Here is a 17,467-nt window from a genome sequence, read left to right as displayed (position 1 = left end):
GAGGAAAAGCAAACATTCTGCATGCCTTTGAAAAGCAGAGATCTGGCAATAGCACTCTAAGTCTTCTGCGTACTTAAGACTATGGCTGCTATATAAAACCAGATTTTTGGGAACAGGCAGACATGTAGTGTTGGCCCAGGAAAAGTTTGGAGAGGATCTTACTGGTCCAACTTTTTAATTGCCAAGTTTTTACTATACTTTTTTCAGAGAAAGGTGTTCATGCATAACATATAGGAGGAAAAAAATAAATAAATCAAGTGTATGTCATCTAACCACTGTTTTGTGCCAGGGCCACCTCTTTATTTTTTAAAGCCAATCTTGCACTCAGAGTGGAAGTAATGTTATTTTTAAAATGATTTCACAACTCTGTAACATCCATCCTCCTCTGCTAGAGCAACACTTGGTAAGTGTAGGAAAAGCAAAAAAGGTTTTATGAAACTTGCTGTAGATATAACCAGAGGCTAAAATCTCTAGCACTGAGCTTAACTCTCTTCAGATTGCCTTTGCATTACTCATTGCAATATCACTGCCAGACAGCCATAAAGGCCAGTTTGCAAAATATGGAAAACAGAACTTGGCAAAATATCTGCAAAAAATGACCACCACCTGCACCTTGCTACAATGTAGCATTTAATCTTTCAAACTTGCTTTACAAGGGGGTGAAAATCTGGGAAGTGATTCTTTCCCTCTACCTCTACTCCCTGAGACTGGAGTGCTGTGTCCAGCTCTGGGGCCATCACCATAAGAACAATGTAGAGCTATTGGAATGAGTCCAGAGAAGGGTGATAAAGAGGCTCAGGGGGCTGCAGCACCTCTCCTGTGCAGACAGGCTGAGAGTTGGGGTTGCTCAGCCTGGAGCAGAGAAGGCTTCAGGGAGACCTTGGAGCACTTTCCAGTACCTAAAGGAGCCTACGAGAAACCTTAGAGGGACTTACAAGGGCAGGCAGTGATAGGACAGGGGGGAATGGCTTTACAGTGGCAGAGGGCAGGTTCAGCTGAGATCTTACGAGGAAGCCCTTGACTGTGAGTGTGGTGAGGCACTGGAACAGGTTGTCCAGGGAAGTTGTGGATCCTCCATGCCTGGAAGAGTTTGAGGACAGGTTGGATGGGGCTCTGAGCAACCCAGTGTAGTGGAAGGTGTCCCTGTCATGGCAGGGGAGTTGGAACGAGACGATCTTTAAGGTCTCTTCCAACCCTTCCAAGCTATTTATGGTTTTATGTTTTTATGAAAATATTCCTCGAAAGAGTGGGCTTCAGAGGGGAGTTTTCTAAAGGTAGTAATTGCTACACCTACAGGTTAGCAGCAAGTTTCTACTGAAAAACTTGAAGGCAAAATAAAAAGCAGATGTTTTATCTAGAAAGTATATGTAGTTTTTATGACATTGTCTCCAACTTTTCAGGCATTTTCTCAATGTACAAGGAAATACATGCACCAAATCAGAAAAAAAAGACATATGCAAAGGATACCTACTCCTCCCTACTGAGCAATATGGAAAAAAACCCACCACAGCATGTTACAGCTCACAATACATCTTTATTATTGGAGATGTTTACAGAAAAGTCTGAATTACTGCTAGCCTAAGACTGACCATTGGGGAGCCAGGTTATGGTTTATGGCTTTGTCTTTGAATTATTTAAAAAGGTCACAAAACTGATTGAAATTTAAGGGGCTATTTCAGTCTTATTAAAAAAAGTTCAATTCACAGATAAGGAGAAGGTTCTTTCACTAGTGATTTAGTAGCTACGACCAAAGAGGGTGTAGAACTTGGCAGGGTTTTTGCCGCACACACATCTTGCTCCAGGCTGGAGTTCACAGAGAGGCTGGAAAGGTATGCAGAGGCTTTTTGCTCCCATGGATGGGGCACCAGGCTCAAGATCTTGATCCCTGAAATAAAAGGATATAAATAAATAAATATATTAATAAATAAATATTTCTATTAAAAAATAAAAGCACAATAAAGTGTAGTACACATGAAATTTCAAAACAGCATTAATTACTCTGAAAGTTCCAGAGCTAAGGGAAGTAAATATATTGAATTATGTAGGAGAGCAAGAGTCTGTAAGTAAGTGTTATACCCAAAGGCACATTGCATTCCTGTTTTATATTCAAAACATTTTGATTTTGATCTTGTTAAATACTCTCCAGTTCAGTTATATTTTACCTGGCAGTGGTCTTCTTGATCCAATCTTCACACTCAATTTCCCCACAGAAAGGGATTTGTACAATCTGAAGGGAGGGGAGATGGGGAGAGAGAAAAACCCAACAGTTACACACCTAAAAAAAAATCATCTTTGTCTTTGGAAGTTTTCTAAACCTTCAGATCTCATATATAGATCTCAAATTGGGAAAAGTTCCAATTGTTACAATTGAATTTCAATAGCTCTTTTTCATCAGATAAATACATAAGCACAGTCATTCCTCCACAGTGCAGTATGGAAAATCCTACACAAACCCAAAGCACCATTTAAATTTAAATATTTTTTTTTAACCAAATACAACTTTCTTCCGTGTGAAGTATAAACACTGTTTTCTCATTAAATGTTCTGTTCTTCAGGAAAAGTTTAAAATTTCCAAACTACTGAGCAAATGCTCACCTTACACACTGCAAGACAGTGCCCTAATTAAGTTCCCATTTTAATTTCACTACTATGAATTTTCATTTTTTCTTAGCATACATTATTTTAAGAAAACAGAACTGCCAACAGCACATTTTTTGGGGGTGTGGCGGTGGGTATGCAGCCTTCTGCTATTTCCTTAACTTAACTGAAGAAAATTGAGAGAACAAGGCTGAAAAGACAATGTCACACACTCCTCTCTGTACTACTCTTAGCTATTGCAGCAGATCTCTTGCCCCTAGTTTTATATTCAATTTAACTGACTTTTTTTTGTTTGTTTTTAACGGAGTTCCACAAAGAAAATCCAGTTTGATACCAAGAGGTAGCATTACTGTTAGAAAGACACCTCCTACACACATTAGAACACTCATGAAATGCTGATAGCTGAGGGCAACCTCACCTACTAAATTCAGCCTTCATTCATTTTAATTCTATCCAAACTGTGAATAAGGTTTACTCAGTGCATCTTTCATTCACCTAATTTACATTCTTACTGCAAAATTCTCCATTTTCCACTAACAGGAGCACACCTTTATTAGACTTCACTTCATAGCTGCACTTTCTTGCAACTGAATAAAGGAACTATTACCACTCTACTACACCATTCTTCCATTAATCTTTTGTAAGTGAAACGAAAAATATTCCACATTTTTAAACAGCTAAGAGTCTGCAAATCCATTAAGGGAAAAACAGCAGCAGGAATTAAACAGGAGCACTTACTTAATCTTAAAAATATTCTTCCTGAACAGTAGTCAGTGCTAGCAGAGTGTAATTTCAAGTAATCCAGAATACATATGCTATAAAATTATGTTAATACAACAAAAGTAGATAAAGAGTGAAGCAAACACAAAATGGCATATTTTTTCATTTTTTTTTCGATTCAGATATGCAGCTCATAATAAATTCATACAACCTAAGTACCAAAACACTGGAAGTATCCAATGTGGAATGTAAAATTACTTGTTCACATTTCCAACCTTCACAACATTTTGATTACATTAGAATTCTAAGCATTATAAAAACAGCCTAATTCTCTTTGTCATATCTAGAATCTAGCTGCACACAACAGTGAATACTGGACATTATTAAATCAGTCCCTCCTCAGAAGTTCATCATTATTCCTTTAAATTTTGTTCTAAATTGAATTTAAGTGCAATAGAAATACAAGAAAATAGCATAATGGAAGGTCAAGCCTAACCAGGAATAACTTAAAATTATTTTTGAAATTCAACAGAGTATTTATAGATTCTTGGCACTTGTACACTTTTTGTCAGGAATCTTGAAATATTTAGAGTGGATCTAATTGGTACACAACCCCCCTGTCTCTCTCTATAAAATACACAGCCTTACTAACTAATGTTGAGGATCTTATGTCTTGAACACACTAATCCAAACACATAAATGAGTTCTCAACCTGATCTGTGACAGAATTTCAGGGTTAAAAAATTCTGTCACCATTCTTTGTAAAAGAAACAGCAGCTCAATTCTGTGCTGAAGGCTTAATCTCTCATCTAAACTTCCATGTTTTTTCACAGATGTTCAGATCAGTAGAGCTCACTCATCCACACGATGGGTTATTGTTACTATAAATCCAGGGAGGTTTCTGACTTGCAGTAATTCTTAATGAACCCAATGGCTTCTACTCTGGTCATAAAGGTAAAACTTCCTTGACGTAAATAGCTTGTACTTTAAACTCTTACCTGGACCTTTATATGAGACTTAATAAGTGTTTTGTCACTGCTTGCATTAGAATAATGACAATGAGGTTATTGTAACCTGAATTAAATGTTTACATCACTCTCTCTTAAAAGCATTTCCTGATAAAACCATTATGTGTAAGGGATAAAAAGGGTGTGAAGCACAAGAATAGAAGTAGTAAATTCCCTCACCTTTCCTGAATCAAGCTCTTTTTGAAAGTCCTCCATATTACTGGCCACCACCATATGACTTTTTAGGTCCTTGGATGCTCTAAGAAAAGGAAAAAAAATCAGCCAGGGCAGATTTATTCACATAAACTCACTGGCTCAATGAGCTGAGTTTTCAGAGCCAGTCAAAACAAAACATTACCAAAAGAACTATATATTCATTAACATCTTCCTAATCAGGTTATGTCCTTCCACCACTGATCCTCATGGAGGTGAAACTTTGATTAATGGCTGAAGGGGTGTTCTCCAGGTTGCTGCACATTTCACCATGTTTGTTCACCCTGTTGTGCTAAACACTGACCCAAAGCAGACAGAAATAAATACTACAGATGTATACTCCTCTTTTTAAATTATCCTCTAAATCTAAATCACAAGATGCTGTTTAACTAAATATTCTGCCTGTAAACAATTTTGATCACCAGAGAAGGAAGTAGAAAAGCTCAGCTACCACAGGGCTGTGTCAACACCCTGTTCTTGTGGACTTATGAGCAACAATCTGCAGTGACCAACCTGTGAGGGATTTTGGCATTTGTAGTAAGGGCAAAAAACATTTTCAAAAGTATTTGATTGCTTACAAGAAAATCCTATGAAGGTCAATAGGGTCTTAAAATACACTTCTGAACACAGAACTTCAGCTGCTGAAGTTTCTTGGACAGCTTTGTGTCTTTTAAAATTCTGCACCAAAAGCATCTTTCACAAGTGAGTCCTGTACATAGGATCATGGAATTTTTTAGGCTGGGAAAGACCTCATAGACCATTGACTCCATCCACTAAGCCAACACTGCCAGGCCCACCACTAAACCATGTCCATAAGCACATTCATGTTTTCTGAACACTTCCATGGATGGGTATTCCACTACTGTGCTGGGCAGCTGGCAGTTTCAATGCTTGACCACACCTGCAGTGAAGAAATTCTTTCCCATGCTCAATCTAAACCTCCCCTGGCTCAACCTGAGATTATTTCCTCTTATCCTGTCACTTGTTGCATGAGAGAAGAGACCAACTCTCACCTGGCTACAGCCTCCTTTCAGGCAGTTGTAGAGTGATAAGGACTCCCCTGGGCTTCCTTTTGTCCAGGATAAATATCCCCTGCTCCCTCAGCCACTCCTCACAGGACTTGTGCTCTACACCCTTCACCAGCTCTACTGCCCTTCCTTGGGCAGTGTTAAGGTCATTGGGATTTATTTACGGTGTGTCTATGGTGTATTTATTTATTAATAATACATGTGAATTCACTGAAGTATTTTTTAAAATAAGTTCACAACCTTTTACTTTCCATTTCACAAGAACAGGCAGCTTCTATCGCTGTACGTGAAGGAGTTTAAGAGGCAGAAAATTACATGACACAAACAGGAAGATAAGCCTAACCTGTCTTTCTCCACAGATAAACCATTCATGTGAGAAGTTCTTCTGACAGGAAAAGGGCCTCTGTGATTAGCAGAGCCATTTACTGTAACTCTCAGTTTACCTGCTGTAAAGGTTTGCATGGATGTCCTCCAAGATCTGCTTAAGTTTCTCTTCTGCTTCATGTTCAGACAACGTCAGCTTCTGCCCTGTGTCTCTTCTAACAGCTACAAACTGTTGGCTCTTCATGTCTCGTGGTCCCACCTCAACCCTGATTGGGACACCCTGCATGGAAAAAAAGATTTAGAAGTTATGATGAAGAAGTAATTCTCAGAAGAGTTCATTTTCTCTCTCCCTCTCTCAGGCATTTTGTTTGTTTTCAAGTCCAGTCTTAATATAGATTCACTTTATACACTTAAGTTTCTTGGAAAAAAAAAAATCACCATATATTCCAAATCTTTTATGCATTTCTGTGTTTCCCATCCACATTCTCTTCACTTGTGCTTTCCACCTTCACCAGCTTGGAGACTGCATCAGTGCCCACATGCAAGTAGTACTGAAGCACCGCTGAAACTGCACTAAATTATCCCACATACTGCAAATCAGATTTTTTAAGTCTGAACAATTAAGACTTCTATAGCAATTGTAACATTCTAGTTCACCCAATAATCTATTTAATTCTGTTTTTACAGAATGTTTTCAATAGCATTCAACAGGTATTGTTTAAAAGTTCTGTTAAATACAATCCTAATATCAAATTAATTGCATAGGATATTTGACTACAAAGAGCTAATTGCTTTAGCAAAGCTTTTATGCTTTATAAACTTTGGTGATAAGATGTAATTTCTCATCCTCCCCATATACCATCAGACAAAAAGATTTTCCATGTTACTGAAAAGAGTCAGTTAAGAGTCTACCGTGTAACATATTTTCTCTCCATCCTAACATGTATCCCAGAGTGTACACATACACAGGAAATGAAATGAGTGAATGCAAATACATTTTGGAGGATTGCTTCCCCCCACTCCCAAGGAAATTGAATCAGTAACTTTATAAGCTAAAACCATTCCACAATGTGCAAGAGACAAAATTAAGAGAATTAAAACCTGTACCCAAGCTTTCTATGCATTGTGTTCTCTGGAATCTCCTCAAGTTCACAGCTTTCAAATGATTCCCTACACTCCCTCTGCCCCCACTACCTTAACTATGCTAAAAAGGTATAATAATACCTTTTAATAATACAGTAAAATCCACCTGATCAATGAACTATTACTGCTGCAAAGTTACATAAAAAGCTATTCAAAACTGTTATTAACAAGCAATTCAAACTGAACATTCTACTGTATGACCCACAAAACATTGTCTGATAATAAAAACTTGAGAGTATCCAGTACCTCTAGTTGTAATACTACTAAGTGAAAGAATACCTCATGGTCCCTCAGGAACATTTCCCAAGAAAGGAATGGAATTAATACCAGACAATACAAAAGAAGTACCAGTGACTTGGTTTTTTTTAGGAAATAACATCAGAAATCTGCTATGCTGCAAAAGTACATAAGGAAAAATATTTTCCAGCTAATTCTTGTACTTCTTATTCCAGCACCTTTGTATTTTTTACCCTATGAAATTCCATATATACTCAATAAAAGGAGTGTATTGCTCCTGCAATGAGCCTGAAGATGCAGCTTAGGTATTATGCTGGACACATTAGTAGATTTTATGGAAAACATCAAGTTTACCCCGTGCTGTGTGCCTCCTAGAAAAACCTAATTTTATTTAGGAAATTTTCCAACATGGCTTCATGTTACTAGAGCTCAATTAAAAAAAAAAAAAAAAAGTTACACATAGGGAAGAGAACTTTGAGACAATGGGAACTTTGAACAATCTGGGTCACTTCTATCATGTTACTTTGAAGATTAACATATTGAAACTGATTTTAAATTCAGACTAAAAATATGATTCCATAGCAACACTCAACAAATCATTCAATTTTTAATTACCATTATTACAATTGTTTCATTCTGCTCACTATTTTTGTTTTATAAAAGCCTCTTATACTAGAGGAAGCAGAACTGTTCCTCTCAAGTGCTATATGAGGAAAACATGGAAATTTTGAAACAATAAAATTGCTCCTTTCTTTACTGGCACTGCAGCTTTATCTTCTCTGTTCTGCTGTATGCACAGAAGGGTGTGTTGTGAGTCAGGACACACTGGAGTATTACTACACATTTTTAAAAATGCAAGTAATTTATGTTCCTAATTTAAATTTCTAGGTATAAGTAGAACCCTGTAGGTTTAAAAATCCCTAATGACATGCAAATCCTAGCTAACAGAGCTCTGAAAACATATTTTCTTCATTTATTCACGAAAGCAATCGCTGATTATCAGGCAGCAATTCTTAATTTACAGAACACATTTGCCTTCAGAACACAGGGCACACATAGTATACCTCATATATACCCCTCACCTAGGCTTCAAAAATCCTCCTGGAAAGAAAAGTACCTTAAGTTCCCAGTGGTTGAACTTCCAGCCAGGTGAGTAGTTGTCCCTTAAATCAGCCCGGACACGGATGCTGACAGCAAGCAGCCTGCTGCGATACTCATTGCATTTCTTCAGCAGAGCCTCTCTGTCCTCTTCAGAAAGGGAGTTTGTGATACCACAGGGAATAATTACAACCTGCAATAGAACAGGACATGTACTTTATGCTGCAAAAAAAATTACCTTATAGTTATAAAAAACTTAAAACCGATATTGTGGCCCTATATTCAGGTAATTTCTTTCATGCCCTCAGAAATGAAGGACACATTTCCCTTTTCATACTAATGACACAGGTAACATTACTTCAAATGGATGAAATACCAAAAGGATCTTGTCCACCACAAATATCCTAATGATTTGTATTAACTTCACACAGCTACGCTGTATCTAGACAGCTCCATCCTATATTAAGTCTTCCAGCTGCCTGATATGCAATGCTCATGAATTCCAAGACAAGAAAGGAAACTAAGGCAGCTTAAGGCATTTTTACACACCTGAATACAGGCCACACGAGGTGGGAGTACCAGTCCCATGTTATCTCCATGAATCATTGTCATTACACCAATAGTCCGAGTTGTAATGCCCCAGGAATTCTGATAAGCAAACTGTTTTTCTCCTGGCTTCTTGGGATCTTCAAACACAATTTCAAACATCTTTGAGAAATTCTGCCCCAGATGATGTGATGTTGCTGCCTGAAATAGATGCACACAGAAAATTCTATCAAATAGAAAGCTAATTCTACGAAGGATCAGTATAAATATTCCATCTTGCTACAGTCAATGAAAAAGTAATTATTTTAATAGGTAAATACCTGGATAGCTCTTCCACTGGCAGATATAAATGCCTCTAAAGTGGTTGTATAATCCCCCCCAGCAAACTTCTCCTTCTCTGTCTTCCTTCCTTTCACAACAGGTATTGCCAAGAGATCTTCATACACCCGAGCATAGAGATCAAGTATCTGCAGGACCTATGATGAACAAACTGCCTTCAGAATTACTCAGTATTTTTCATTTTTAACTGTCAGAGTCTGAAATCTTAAAAATTGAATACTTTCTCCAGATTTTGTTTAGAAACTAAGATTTCTTAAATTACTTGAAACTTTGTATGTTATTTTCCCTGAATCAAAAAGCAACAACTGTAAGTCACGAAAGAAAACAAGAGTTGTGGCAAAAATGACAGTCCAAGAGCTATATTGACTTCTAAATTCCACCTAAAAGTCTGAACATCTGCTACATAAATAAAGATATGCCACAACACTCAATGAAACATCTGCCTCATAGGCAAAGAAAGTTTTAAAACTTCTAGAAGTAAACACGTGTATGCATTATTTAAATTTTTAAGGAAAATTTATTTTTAAGCATTTTTAAGAAAAAAAATTTTAAGGAATGTACATCCTGTGTATCACACTCTGCAAACTCCACATATTGTTTGTAGAGACTGAAGCCTCAGAAATGGGTTACTGCTGAGAAAAAAGTGGGTTCTAATAAACTTGGCATTTTTCACAGAGGCTCCAAAAAAACCCACATTTTTACAAGGTTTCAGGACAAAGATTTGTTTGTGCTGCTATGGAGTAAGGTAACTTCCTGAAAGGAGAAACACCAGTGCATTTGTTTTTTACCTCCTCTGCTGCTTCTTCATATGTTGCAAATGCTGTGTGACCCTCTTGCCAAAGGAACTCACGAGTGCGAAGGAAAGGCTGGGGATGTTTGAACTCCCAGCGCTGGAGGGGCAGAAGTACAAAAATTTAACACTGTGAAGTGTCAAATTATTGTTAAAAATAATGTTTATAAGCAACTATAAGAAAATTCTCAATAAAGATAAAAAAGTCAACTATTCACAGATTTCTACTTCATATATTCAACCACATACGTTGATAAAGAAAGTTTTATTAGAAACACTGATAAAAATATACCATATAAACCATGGTAATAATTTTGCCTTGAAATATGTGCTGTGATCAGTATGATCATGCCAAGTCCACAGAGAGTAACTCTCTTACACTGCACTTGTGATAAGAAGAGGTACTTAGAAATTGTGTACACATACCACAACACTGCACCACTGATTAAGTTTGATAGGAAGATCCCTGTGTGACTGCACCCACTTTGCATAGGAAGGATACATGACTGTAAAAAGAAAGCAGCTTTGAGTCTCCACACAATAAAGACATTTATGACAAACTTTCTTTTTGGTACATATAAGCTTAACATTCTCTGCTGTGAGAATTATGTTTTTATGTTTAATTTCCTTTAAAATACATTTTTTGTCTTAACACATAATATTTTCACCAGAGTACTTCCACTTCATCCTGAGTCTCTGCAAAACAGCTTGGTTGCTGCTGGTCAAAATACAATCCAAAGCTTATTATTTAATGACACTGTGAGTCACTGGCTTACAGTATGGTAAATACACCTTGGAATAGGAAATCACTGACCTCAAGATTTCAGGATGCTGTACTAGACCTGACTCAATTAAAAACTCATCCAGCCTTAGGTCTTAAAATGATTGTTTAAATTACTCAGAGGAACAGCTACAGTCAAAACACATGCAAAACTGAAGTGAATTATGAGTTGAAAAAGATTTCTTATAAACACTATAACCAAATAAACAAATGTGTTTTCAGACAAAGTAAGTCAGTCTTCAGGATATTAATGAAAAAAAATTCCTAAAGTCTGCATTTCCTAAGTGTCTATTTAAGGAAATATATAATGTGAGATTTGCTATGAGCAGCAGCAAAATTAGGAAATTTTCCTAGGGAGTTACAGAAAACATTCTAAAAAATGAGGGCTTCCACTTTTCAGAAGGGACTCCTGCCTATCAGCTACACTGTATGTAAAACTTCACATAAAAGTTTACACCCAAACTACACGAAAAGAGGCCCACCTGTTTCACTTGTGGGACGTATAGCAATTGGTTCAGCCAGTTCTGTTTTCCCAGATCTTGTAACCCAAGCAACCTAAAAGAAGGAAAAAAGGGGAAAAAAAAATAGAACAAAACAAGTTTGGAAAAAAATCCTCCAACCCCAAACTTACTTTCACACCCAGCTGCAGTGGTTTTCTTACAGTCAGATTAAAATAAAGTTATGAAGTGTACCTCAGGAGCAAAGTCAGCAATATGAGACTTCTCTGTCTCTAGGGCAGCCTGGGAAACAAACATGGGGAAGTAGCAGTTTTCTACTCCAAGTTTCTTGATCTCTGCATCGAAGAAGTCTTTGATGGCTTCCCAAATAGCGTGAGCCCAAGGCCGAAGAATGTAACAGCCACTCACATCATAGTATTCAATCATCTCTGATTTTGTGATCACCTTGCAAAAGAGGAGTCAGATGCTGAAGTTTCAGTTTGATCACAGAGAACATTCAATAATTCAAGTGTGTGTCATGCAATTCAAGAGAAGTCTCCTACTTAAAACTGCTCAAATTGTTAGCAGCTAAGACGTACTTTAGGGTCACTTGTGTTACCTAGAGAAGGCTAAATGGGAACAGTAAGTTTAATAATAGTTCTGAATAACATAAACAGTTAACTAAAACTGTATTTCATGAACCCAAGTAAGAGACTATAGCTACTTTCCAGGAATAAAAAAACTGCACTTCTGTAAGAAATGTATCTAGATAATGTCAGAAGAGACTTATATTTCTTAGAGTACAGGCAAAAAATTATACTACTGACAGGAAATGTACACTGCTGAGAGCTACTTACAATCTCTCATAACAAGACTAATCTAAACTAATCACCTCTATTCGGATTGTTTGTAGTCTCACAAGCCAGAAAAATTGTTCAGTATCAAAAGATACTAACTTCTGTTATGCATCACCTTGAGGTGAAATAAAACTGTCAGGTCTGTGAAATTCCTATAATTTCAATTAAGTTTTGTACACAAACACAAAGAGTAACAAAAGAGGAATTATATATATGAGGTTGGGTGGTTGACACACATCCTTTTTACAGCTTCATAAATTTATTCAGCTCTTTACTCCAAGGCACTTCTATTTAAGACTATGATAACAACATAAGACATAAAAAGAGCCAATGCTTTGCTTTGTATCAACAAAAAAAGACTCAAACAAAAAATGTAAATCCCAAACAGACACTGATTTATAACAGAATGAAACAATTAAATCAAACTGATGTGCACTTACCTGAGAGAACCACTCTGACAGATTTTCCTCTCTTTTAGCTTCTAGACCCAGCCTATGGTATGACAAGAAAACACAGATTCGTGCTGTTCAGCATTTAGCAAAGAAACTTATCCTAACCCTTTTCTTCTCTTTTATTTTGGGGCAGGAGGCATGACATAATAAGGTGGAAGAGAATGTGTTTGTTTTCCATCAAAAGTCTAAGTCTTGGCTGGTGGGAGTTGTTAGTATTTCCTTACCTTAACAAGAATATTTGATAAGAACAGCTCCAATTTTTTAGTATGGTTTGAACCCTTCTAATTCTCATTATGGCTGTATGGAAGAGCCTCACAACAACATATTAAAAAACCCAACCAGTAACCAGTCCAGTAAGAACCTAAGATTAACCAGACCTGTGTGTAGGCCATTTTACTCCTTATTTTAAACATTTCCTACCTAGCCAGTAGCTTCAATTTCAGGAAAGACAAGCAACTCGAATTCACCATTCATGTGAATGTCAGTCACATTGTTGGAGACAGAAAACTGACCCTACCTTAAAATAAAGATAACCAATAAAATGACAAGATTCTAAAGAAGGTTAAACATACCAAACTCAAATGACAGAACCCAAAAGCAAAGGTTTTACCTCTACAAACAGAGAAGTTTTAAACGTGTAGGAAATACATTTTTTCTGGCAGTATTTCTATACAAAATAAACATATCTCTGTCTCTAATATATGATTTATGTATATGAAACAGGAAATACATAGTGCTGCATAATACAGGCTGTAAAAAAAACTCTAAACTTTCAGCAAGACACAGCAGCAGATTTGCAGAAGCAAATAATAAGCAAAAATTTCTCAGTGACAGTAATAATACAGGATGATGAAGTACAACTGACACTAAAACTCTGGTAACTTGCTTTTGGCTCAATCCTGAATATGAAAGTCAACACGGTTATTTTGCAAATGTCCACACTTTCAAGTGAAATGGGACACGTATCATACTCTAAATCTGAACAGAGGTAGACAGTTGACATTTCTATACAATAAGATTAAAGATTGCATCTTTACCTGGTTTGTTTCTTAGGGCCTTGGCCCTCTCCTGATCCATTTGAGGAGCGCTCATTACCACTCTGTCCTTGGAAGGGTTCTTTTTTGGGGCCATCATTTTGCTTCTGTTGCTTATTCTGCTTTTCAGACTTGTTCTCCTTCTCTTTCTTCTTTTTGTCTTTGTCATCTACACCACTATCAGACACTGGTTTATATTCAACTCCTGAAACAGACTTATACTGGGCCTTCAACTGAAGAAGTTCTTTAACAGCCACATCTATCTTTTCCTTGAAGAACACAAAGAGGGAAAAAAAAAAAAAAAGTAAATGTATAGAGAAATCACTGGAATAATGTGGCTCTATAAAAAAAAATATATCTATATGGCATTATGGACATTCACAGACTGCTGACAGAAAAATCTGCATAAGCCAGTATTTAACTTTAATGTGCTGACATTTTAAAGGACCATATCTGACAGTACATCTAATTTTAAAAGTATGTTTCAGATCTCAGAATTCAAATGCTGCCTATTCTATAGGGACATTTTTAATTTCCATAATCACATTGAATTTCAAAGAGATTTTTACATTTAAATACATATATTACATTTTTACACTACAGTGTATATGTAATTACCTTGTCTGCTTTTTCTGCTTTTAATTTCCTAACTTCATCTCCTTGAAGAGCAACTTTGCTAAAGAGGGCTTTAGCTTCAGGAGTGTCTGGACCGCTGGGTTCTGTGTTTGATGCCTGAGGCAAAGCCCCCTGAGCTGCTGGTGGGTGTCCTGGCTTGTACTCCTGCCCAGTCTTCTCCTTGTAGCCAGCTTTTAAAGAAAGGAGGAGTTTTACTGCTTCATCTATTTGATCCTGTGTGGAGGACAAATAGCAAAGATTTACTGGTGAGAATTAAAGAGAGAACTGGCCAAAAGCATTGATTATCAGGCTACAAAACCAACCTAACCAACCAACAAAAAGCCCCCAAGAAAACAACCCAACACAAAACCAATTTTGCAAGGTAGAAATACAGGCAGAAAAAAAACAACCCAGAAGAACCTAAAAAGCTGCAGGCATGTCTTGTGTTCTTTTCCACAACCATCACTGAATCTGTCTAGTTTTGAAAAAGTCTTGCTATTGCTGCAGCATACTAGATACTTACACAGTCACTTGCCCCAAATAGAGCAAGAGATAGTAAAATACATTAAACACTTCTGCAAGGTCGACATCTGTCATGCTCATGCCTATTCACCTAGATATGAGAGGTTAAGTTTAACTTCATATATCTGAGTCAAGAAAGTATCCAGCACCAGAATGGTTTTGTTTGGCATTATCAGAGCATGCATGACCTGGACATAGGGGAGTTTGATCACTACTTGGTAAAAGATTTTCCCCCAGTGGCAAAATGTGGTCAGATTTACAATTGCTCACTCTAATGTCTATTGTACCTTGGAAGCTTTCTCTGCCTTGAGTCTGCGTACCACTTCCCCTTGCTCAGCTACAGTATGATAAAGTGCTTTGCCATCCACTAAGCCACAGCTTGCCAAGTTGCTACAGCAGACAGGAGATGGAAGTGCAGTAGAAGATAGACAAGGAGGGATTGAGGGTGGATTTCCAGGCTTGTACTCTTGACCTGTCTTTTGTTTATATTCTGCTTTTAGGCTTAAAAGAATTTTCACAGCCTCATCTATTTGTTCCTGAAGCAAGAGAGAAAAAACAGCCATTGCAGATAAGGGTAGAAATAACAGAGGTGTAACACAATAGCTGAGATAACACAAGTTTTACTAGAATGACACTTACACACCTGTTGTAATAAAACTTCTAGAGCTATCCTGTTAGTGTAAGTTGTTATTATTATTGAGTTACGTGGTAAAACTTTTTAGCCAGAATATCTACAAGTTGTACAGCAAAGGACCAAATCAGGTAGTATAGGTAAGGGCTGATTTCTGTGCCATAAAAGCCTCCCATTTAGGTGGGCTTAGCCCCCTCCAGTAATAGCAGCCCATGAGTTGCATGCTGGAGAATAGCAGCAAATACATAGACTCTGAATAAATAATGGCTCTTTGGTTATGATCAGGTAACTCCCAAATTCATGACTGCCAACCTGGCTCCAAGTTAAAGCTCTTCTTTCAAGTTACTGCCTATACTCTGCTTTGCTTATCTTGTATGACTGAAAAAAGAACTTATTTATTTTCCATGCACTAACACAGAACTCATGCAGTCAGCCTATCATCAGCTCAAGAGAATCTGGGAAAGCACTTCATGGAACTTGCTCATGTTAGGCTGCTCAAATTTCACAAAAGCTGCCATTGGGTTTTAGCCTAAACTGAAGACAACCATTCCACTCAGAGGTATCCACAGGTAGAACACCTTTGAAGCTCTCTCCGATTTGAGCTTGCGGACCACTTCTCCTTGTTGAGCTACTTTGCTGTACAGAGCCTTGCTGTCTACTGGACATGGGGATGGAGGAGTGGCAACAGGAGAACACTGAGGAGGGACAAAGACCACAGGTGGGCTTCCAGGCTTGTACTCCTGGCCTGTCTGTCGCTTATATTCTGCCTTTAGGGATAAAAGGACTTCCACAGCAGCACCTATCTCATCCTGAAAGAAGAAAGGAAGGGACAGAAAGAGGGAGGAACAAAGATATAGAGACATAAGACTCTCAAGAGTACCATGAATACTTTCATAAAAAGACCCACAGTCGATGTGCACCTATTCAATTTTCCTAAGTACTTAGAAGAGTTATTCAGAGAAGTTTTCTCTCCTACTTTCCTATTTTAAGAAAGTAACTCCTCTTAAGGGATATACAACCCTAACTATCCTAAGTAAAATTATAATAATAAATTAATTTAGATCTTCCCATTTATTTTGATTTTATGATGCCATCAAGACACTATTACTATCAACATTATTTAACCACCAGGAAAACTATGTTATTTTGCCTCTCGTTCTGCATTAGAAAGAAAGGAAATAACACAGCTAATAGCTATGTTTGCTGTGTAGAGTTACAGAGAGGAAGAAGTCTCAGAAACATCTGTGGCTTTTGGATCTTTCCTTTCTGGTTTTAAGGTCTAAATAGCAGCAATTCAAGCCTATGAAGTCACATAATTAGACCATAATTTGTTAAACAAATGAAAAAATTGCCAGGGCATTTTAATCTCGACTTGATTTGGATACTTAATCAACTCTTGCTGTTGGGTTAATTCTGTTCATGTTTCAGAGAATCAGCCTAAGAAATACAGGAATTCACCAATACAAACTTGGTCATACAAATCTAACTAAAGAAGTATTGGAAAACACAAGTTTTGACAGAACAGAACCCAGTCCAAATGATGAGCATTATAAAAACCCTGCATCCATAAGCACTCATTCACCTCCACAGAGAACAATGGGCTATGCAAACCCACACAAAACCAAAGGATTATTTTAATTATCACCTTAGATGCTTTCTCAGCTTTCAGTTTTCGGACCACTTCTCCTTGTGCTGCTACTTTATCATACAGAGCTTTACTGTCCAGGGTACCAGAGGTCTCAAGCTTTGATGACTGTGCAGTTCCAGATACTGGAGGATTTCCTGGCTTATACTCCTGGCCTGTCTTCTCTTTGTATTCTGCTTTCAAGGCCAGCAGTTGTTTCACAGCTTTATCAATATCTTCCTTTGCTGCCTTCTTAGCCTTCAAGTCACGAACTACATCACCCTGTGCAGCCACCTTGTTGTAGATGGTCAGGTGACCTTCAGATACAGTACAGGCTGGAGTAGAGGCATGACCAACAACTGGAGCAGATTTTCCTTTTACAGCTGAACTAGCCTTAAAATAAAATTTAAAAAAAAAGCCAAGTATTCAACATGTAATCTTGGTACAGAAATAGATGCATACATTTTATGG

At 37.4% G+C, this 17,467-nt stretch overlaps 1 protein-coding gene across 6 annotated transcripts in view; it reads right to left on the bottom strand.

The window, feature by feature from the left end:
* Window positions 1–1,514: 1,514 nt before the first annotated feature.
* EPRS1 (glutamyl-prolyl-tRNA synthetase 1) overlaps window positions 1,515–17,467 on the bottom strand; it is a 38,002-nt gene continuing 22,049 nt past the window's right edge. For 2 of the 6 annotated variants that reach the window (XM_015620744.2, XM_015620745.2), the window contains 17 exons: window positions 17,018–17,389; window positions 15,951–16,181; window positions 15,029–15,277; window positions 14,223–14,453; window positions 13,608–13,873; window positions 12,559–12,610; window positions 11,517–11,726; window positions 11,307–11,379; window positions 10,470–10,549; window positions 10,042–10,143; window positions 9,235–9,390; window positions 8,918–9,115; window positions 8,388–8,561; window positions 6,010–6,170; window positions 4,506–4,584; window positions 2,163–2,227; window positions 1,515–1,885 (listed from right to left, as the gene is read on the bottom strand). In XM_015620744.2, the coding sequence (XP_015476230.1) occupies window positions 1,735–1,885; window positions 2,163–2,227; window positions 4,506–4,584; window positions 6,010–6,170; window positions 8,388–8,561; window positions 8,918–9,115; window positions 9,235–9,390; window positions 10,042–10,143; window positions 10,470–10,549; window positions 11,307–11,379; window positions 11,517–11,726; window positions 12,559–12,610; window positions 13,608–13,873; window positions 14,223–14,453; window positions 15,029–15,277; window positions 15,951–16,181; window positions 17,018–17,389 (2,850 nt within the window). In that variant the 3' untranslated portion in view covers window positions 1,515–1,734. The remainder of the gene's footprint in view (window positions 1,886–2,162; window positions 2,228–4,505; window positions 4,585–6,009; window positions 6,171–8,387; window positions 8,562–8,917; window positions 9,116–9,234; window positions 9,391–10,041; window positions 10,144–10,469; window positions 10,550–11,306; window positions 11,380–11,516; window positions 11,727–12,558; window positions 12,611–13,607; window positions 13,874–14,222; window positions 14,454–15,028; window positions 15,278–15,950; window positions 16,182–17,017; window positions 17,390–17,467) is intronic. The other 4 variants (XM_015620748.1, XM_015620749.1, XM_015620746.2 and 1 more) reach the window with 3 other exon arrangements.

The sequence above is a fragment of the Parus major genome, chromosome 3 (assembly GCF_001522545.3).
Source record: "Parus major isolate Abel chromosome 3, Parus_major1.1, whole genome shotgun sequence".
Taxonomy (NCBI): domain Eukaryota; kingdom Metazoa; phylum Chordata; class Aves; order Passeriformes; family Paridae; genus Parus; species Parus major.
Note: the sequence above shows the minus strand (reverse complement) of the source record. Positions and strands in the feature narration are given on the sequence as shown.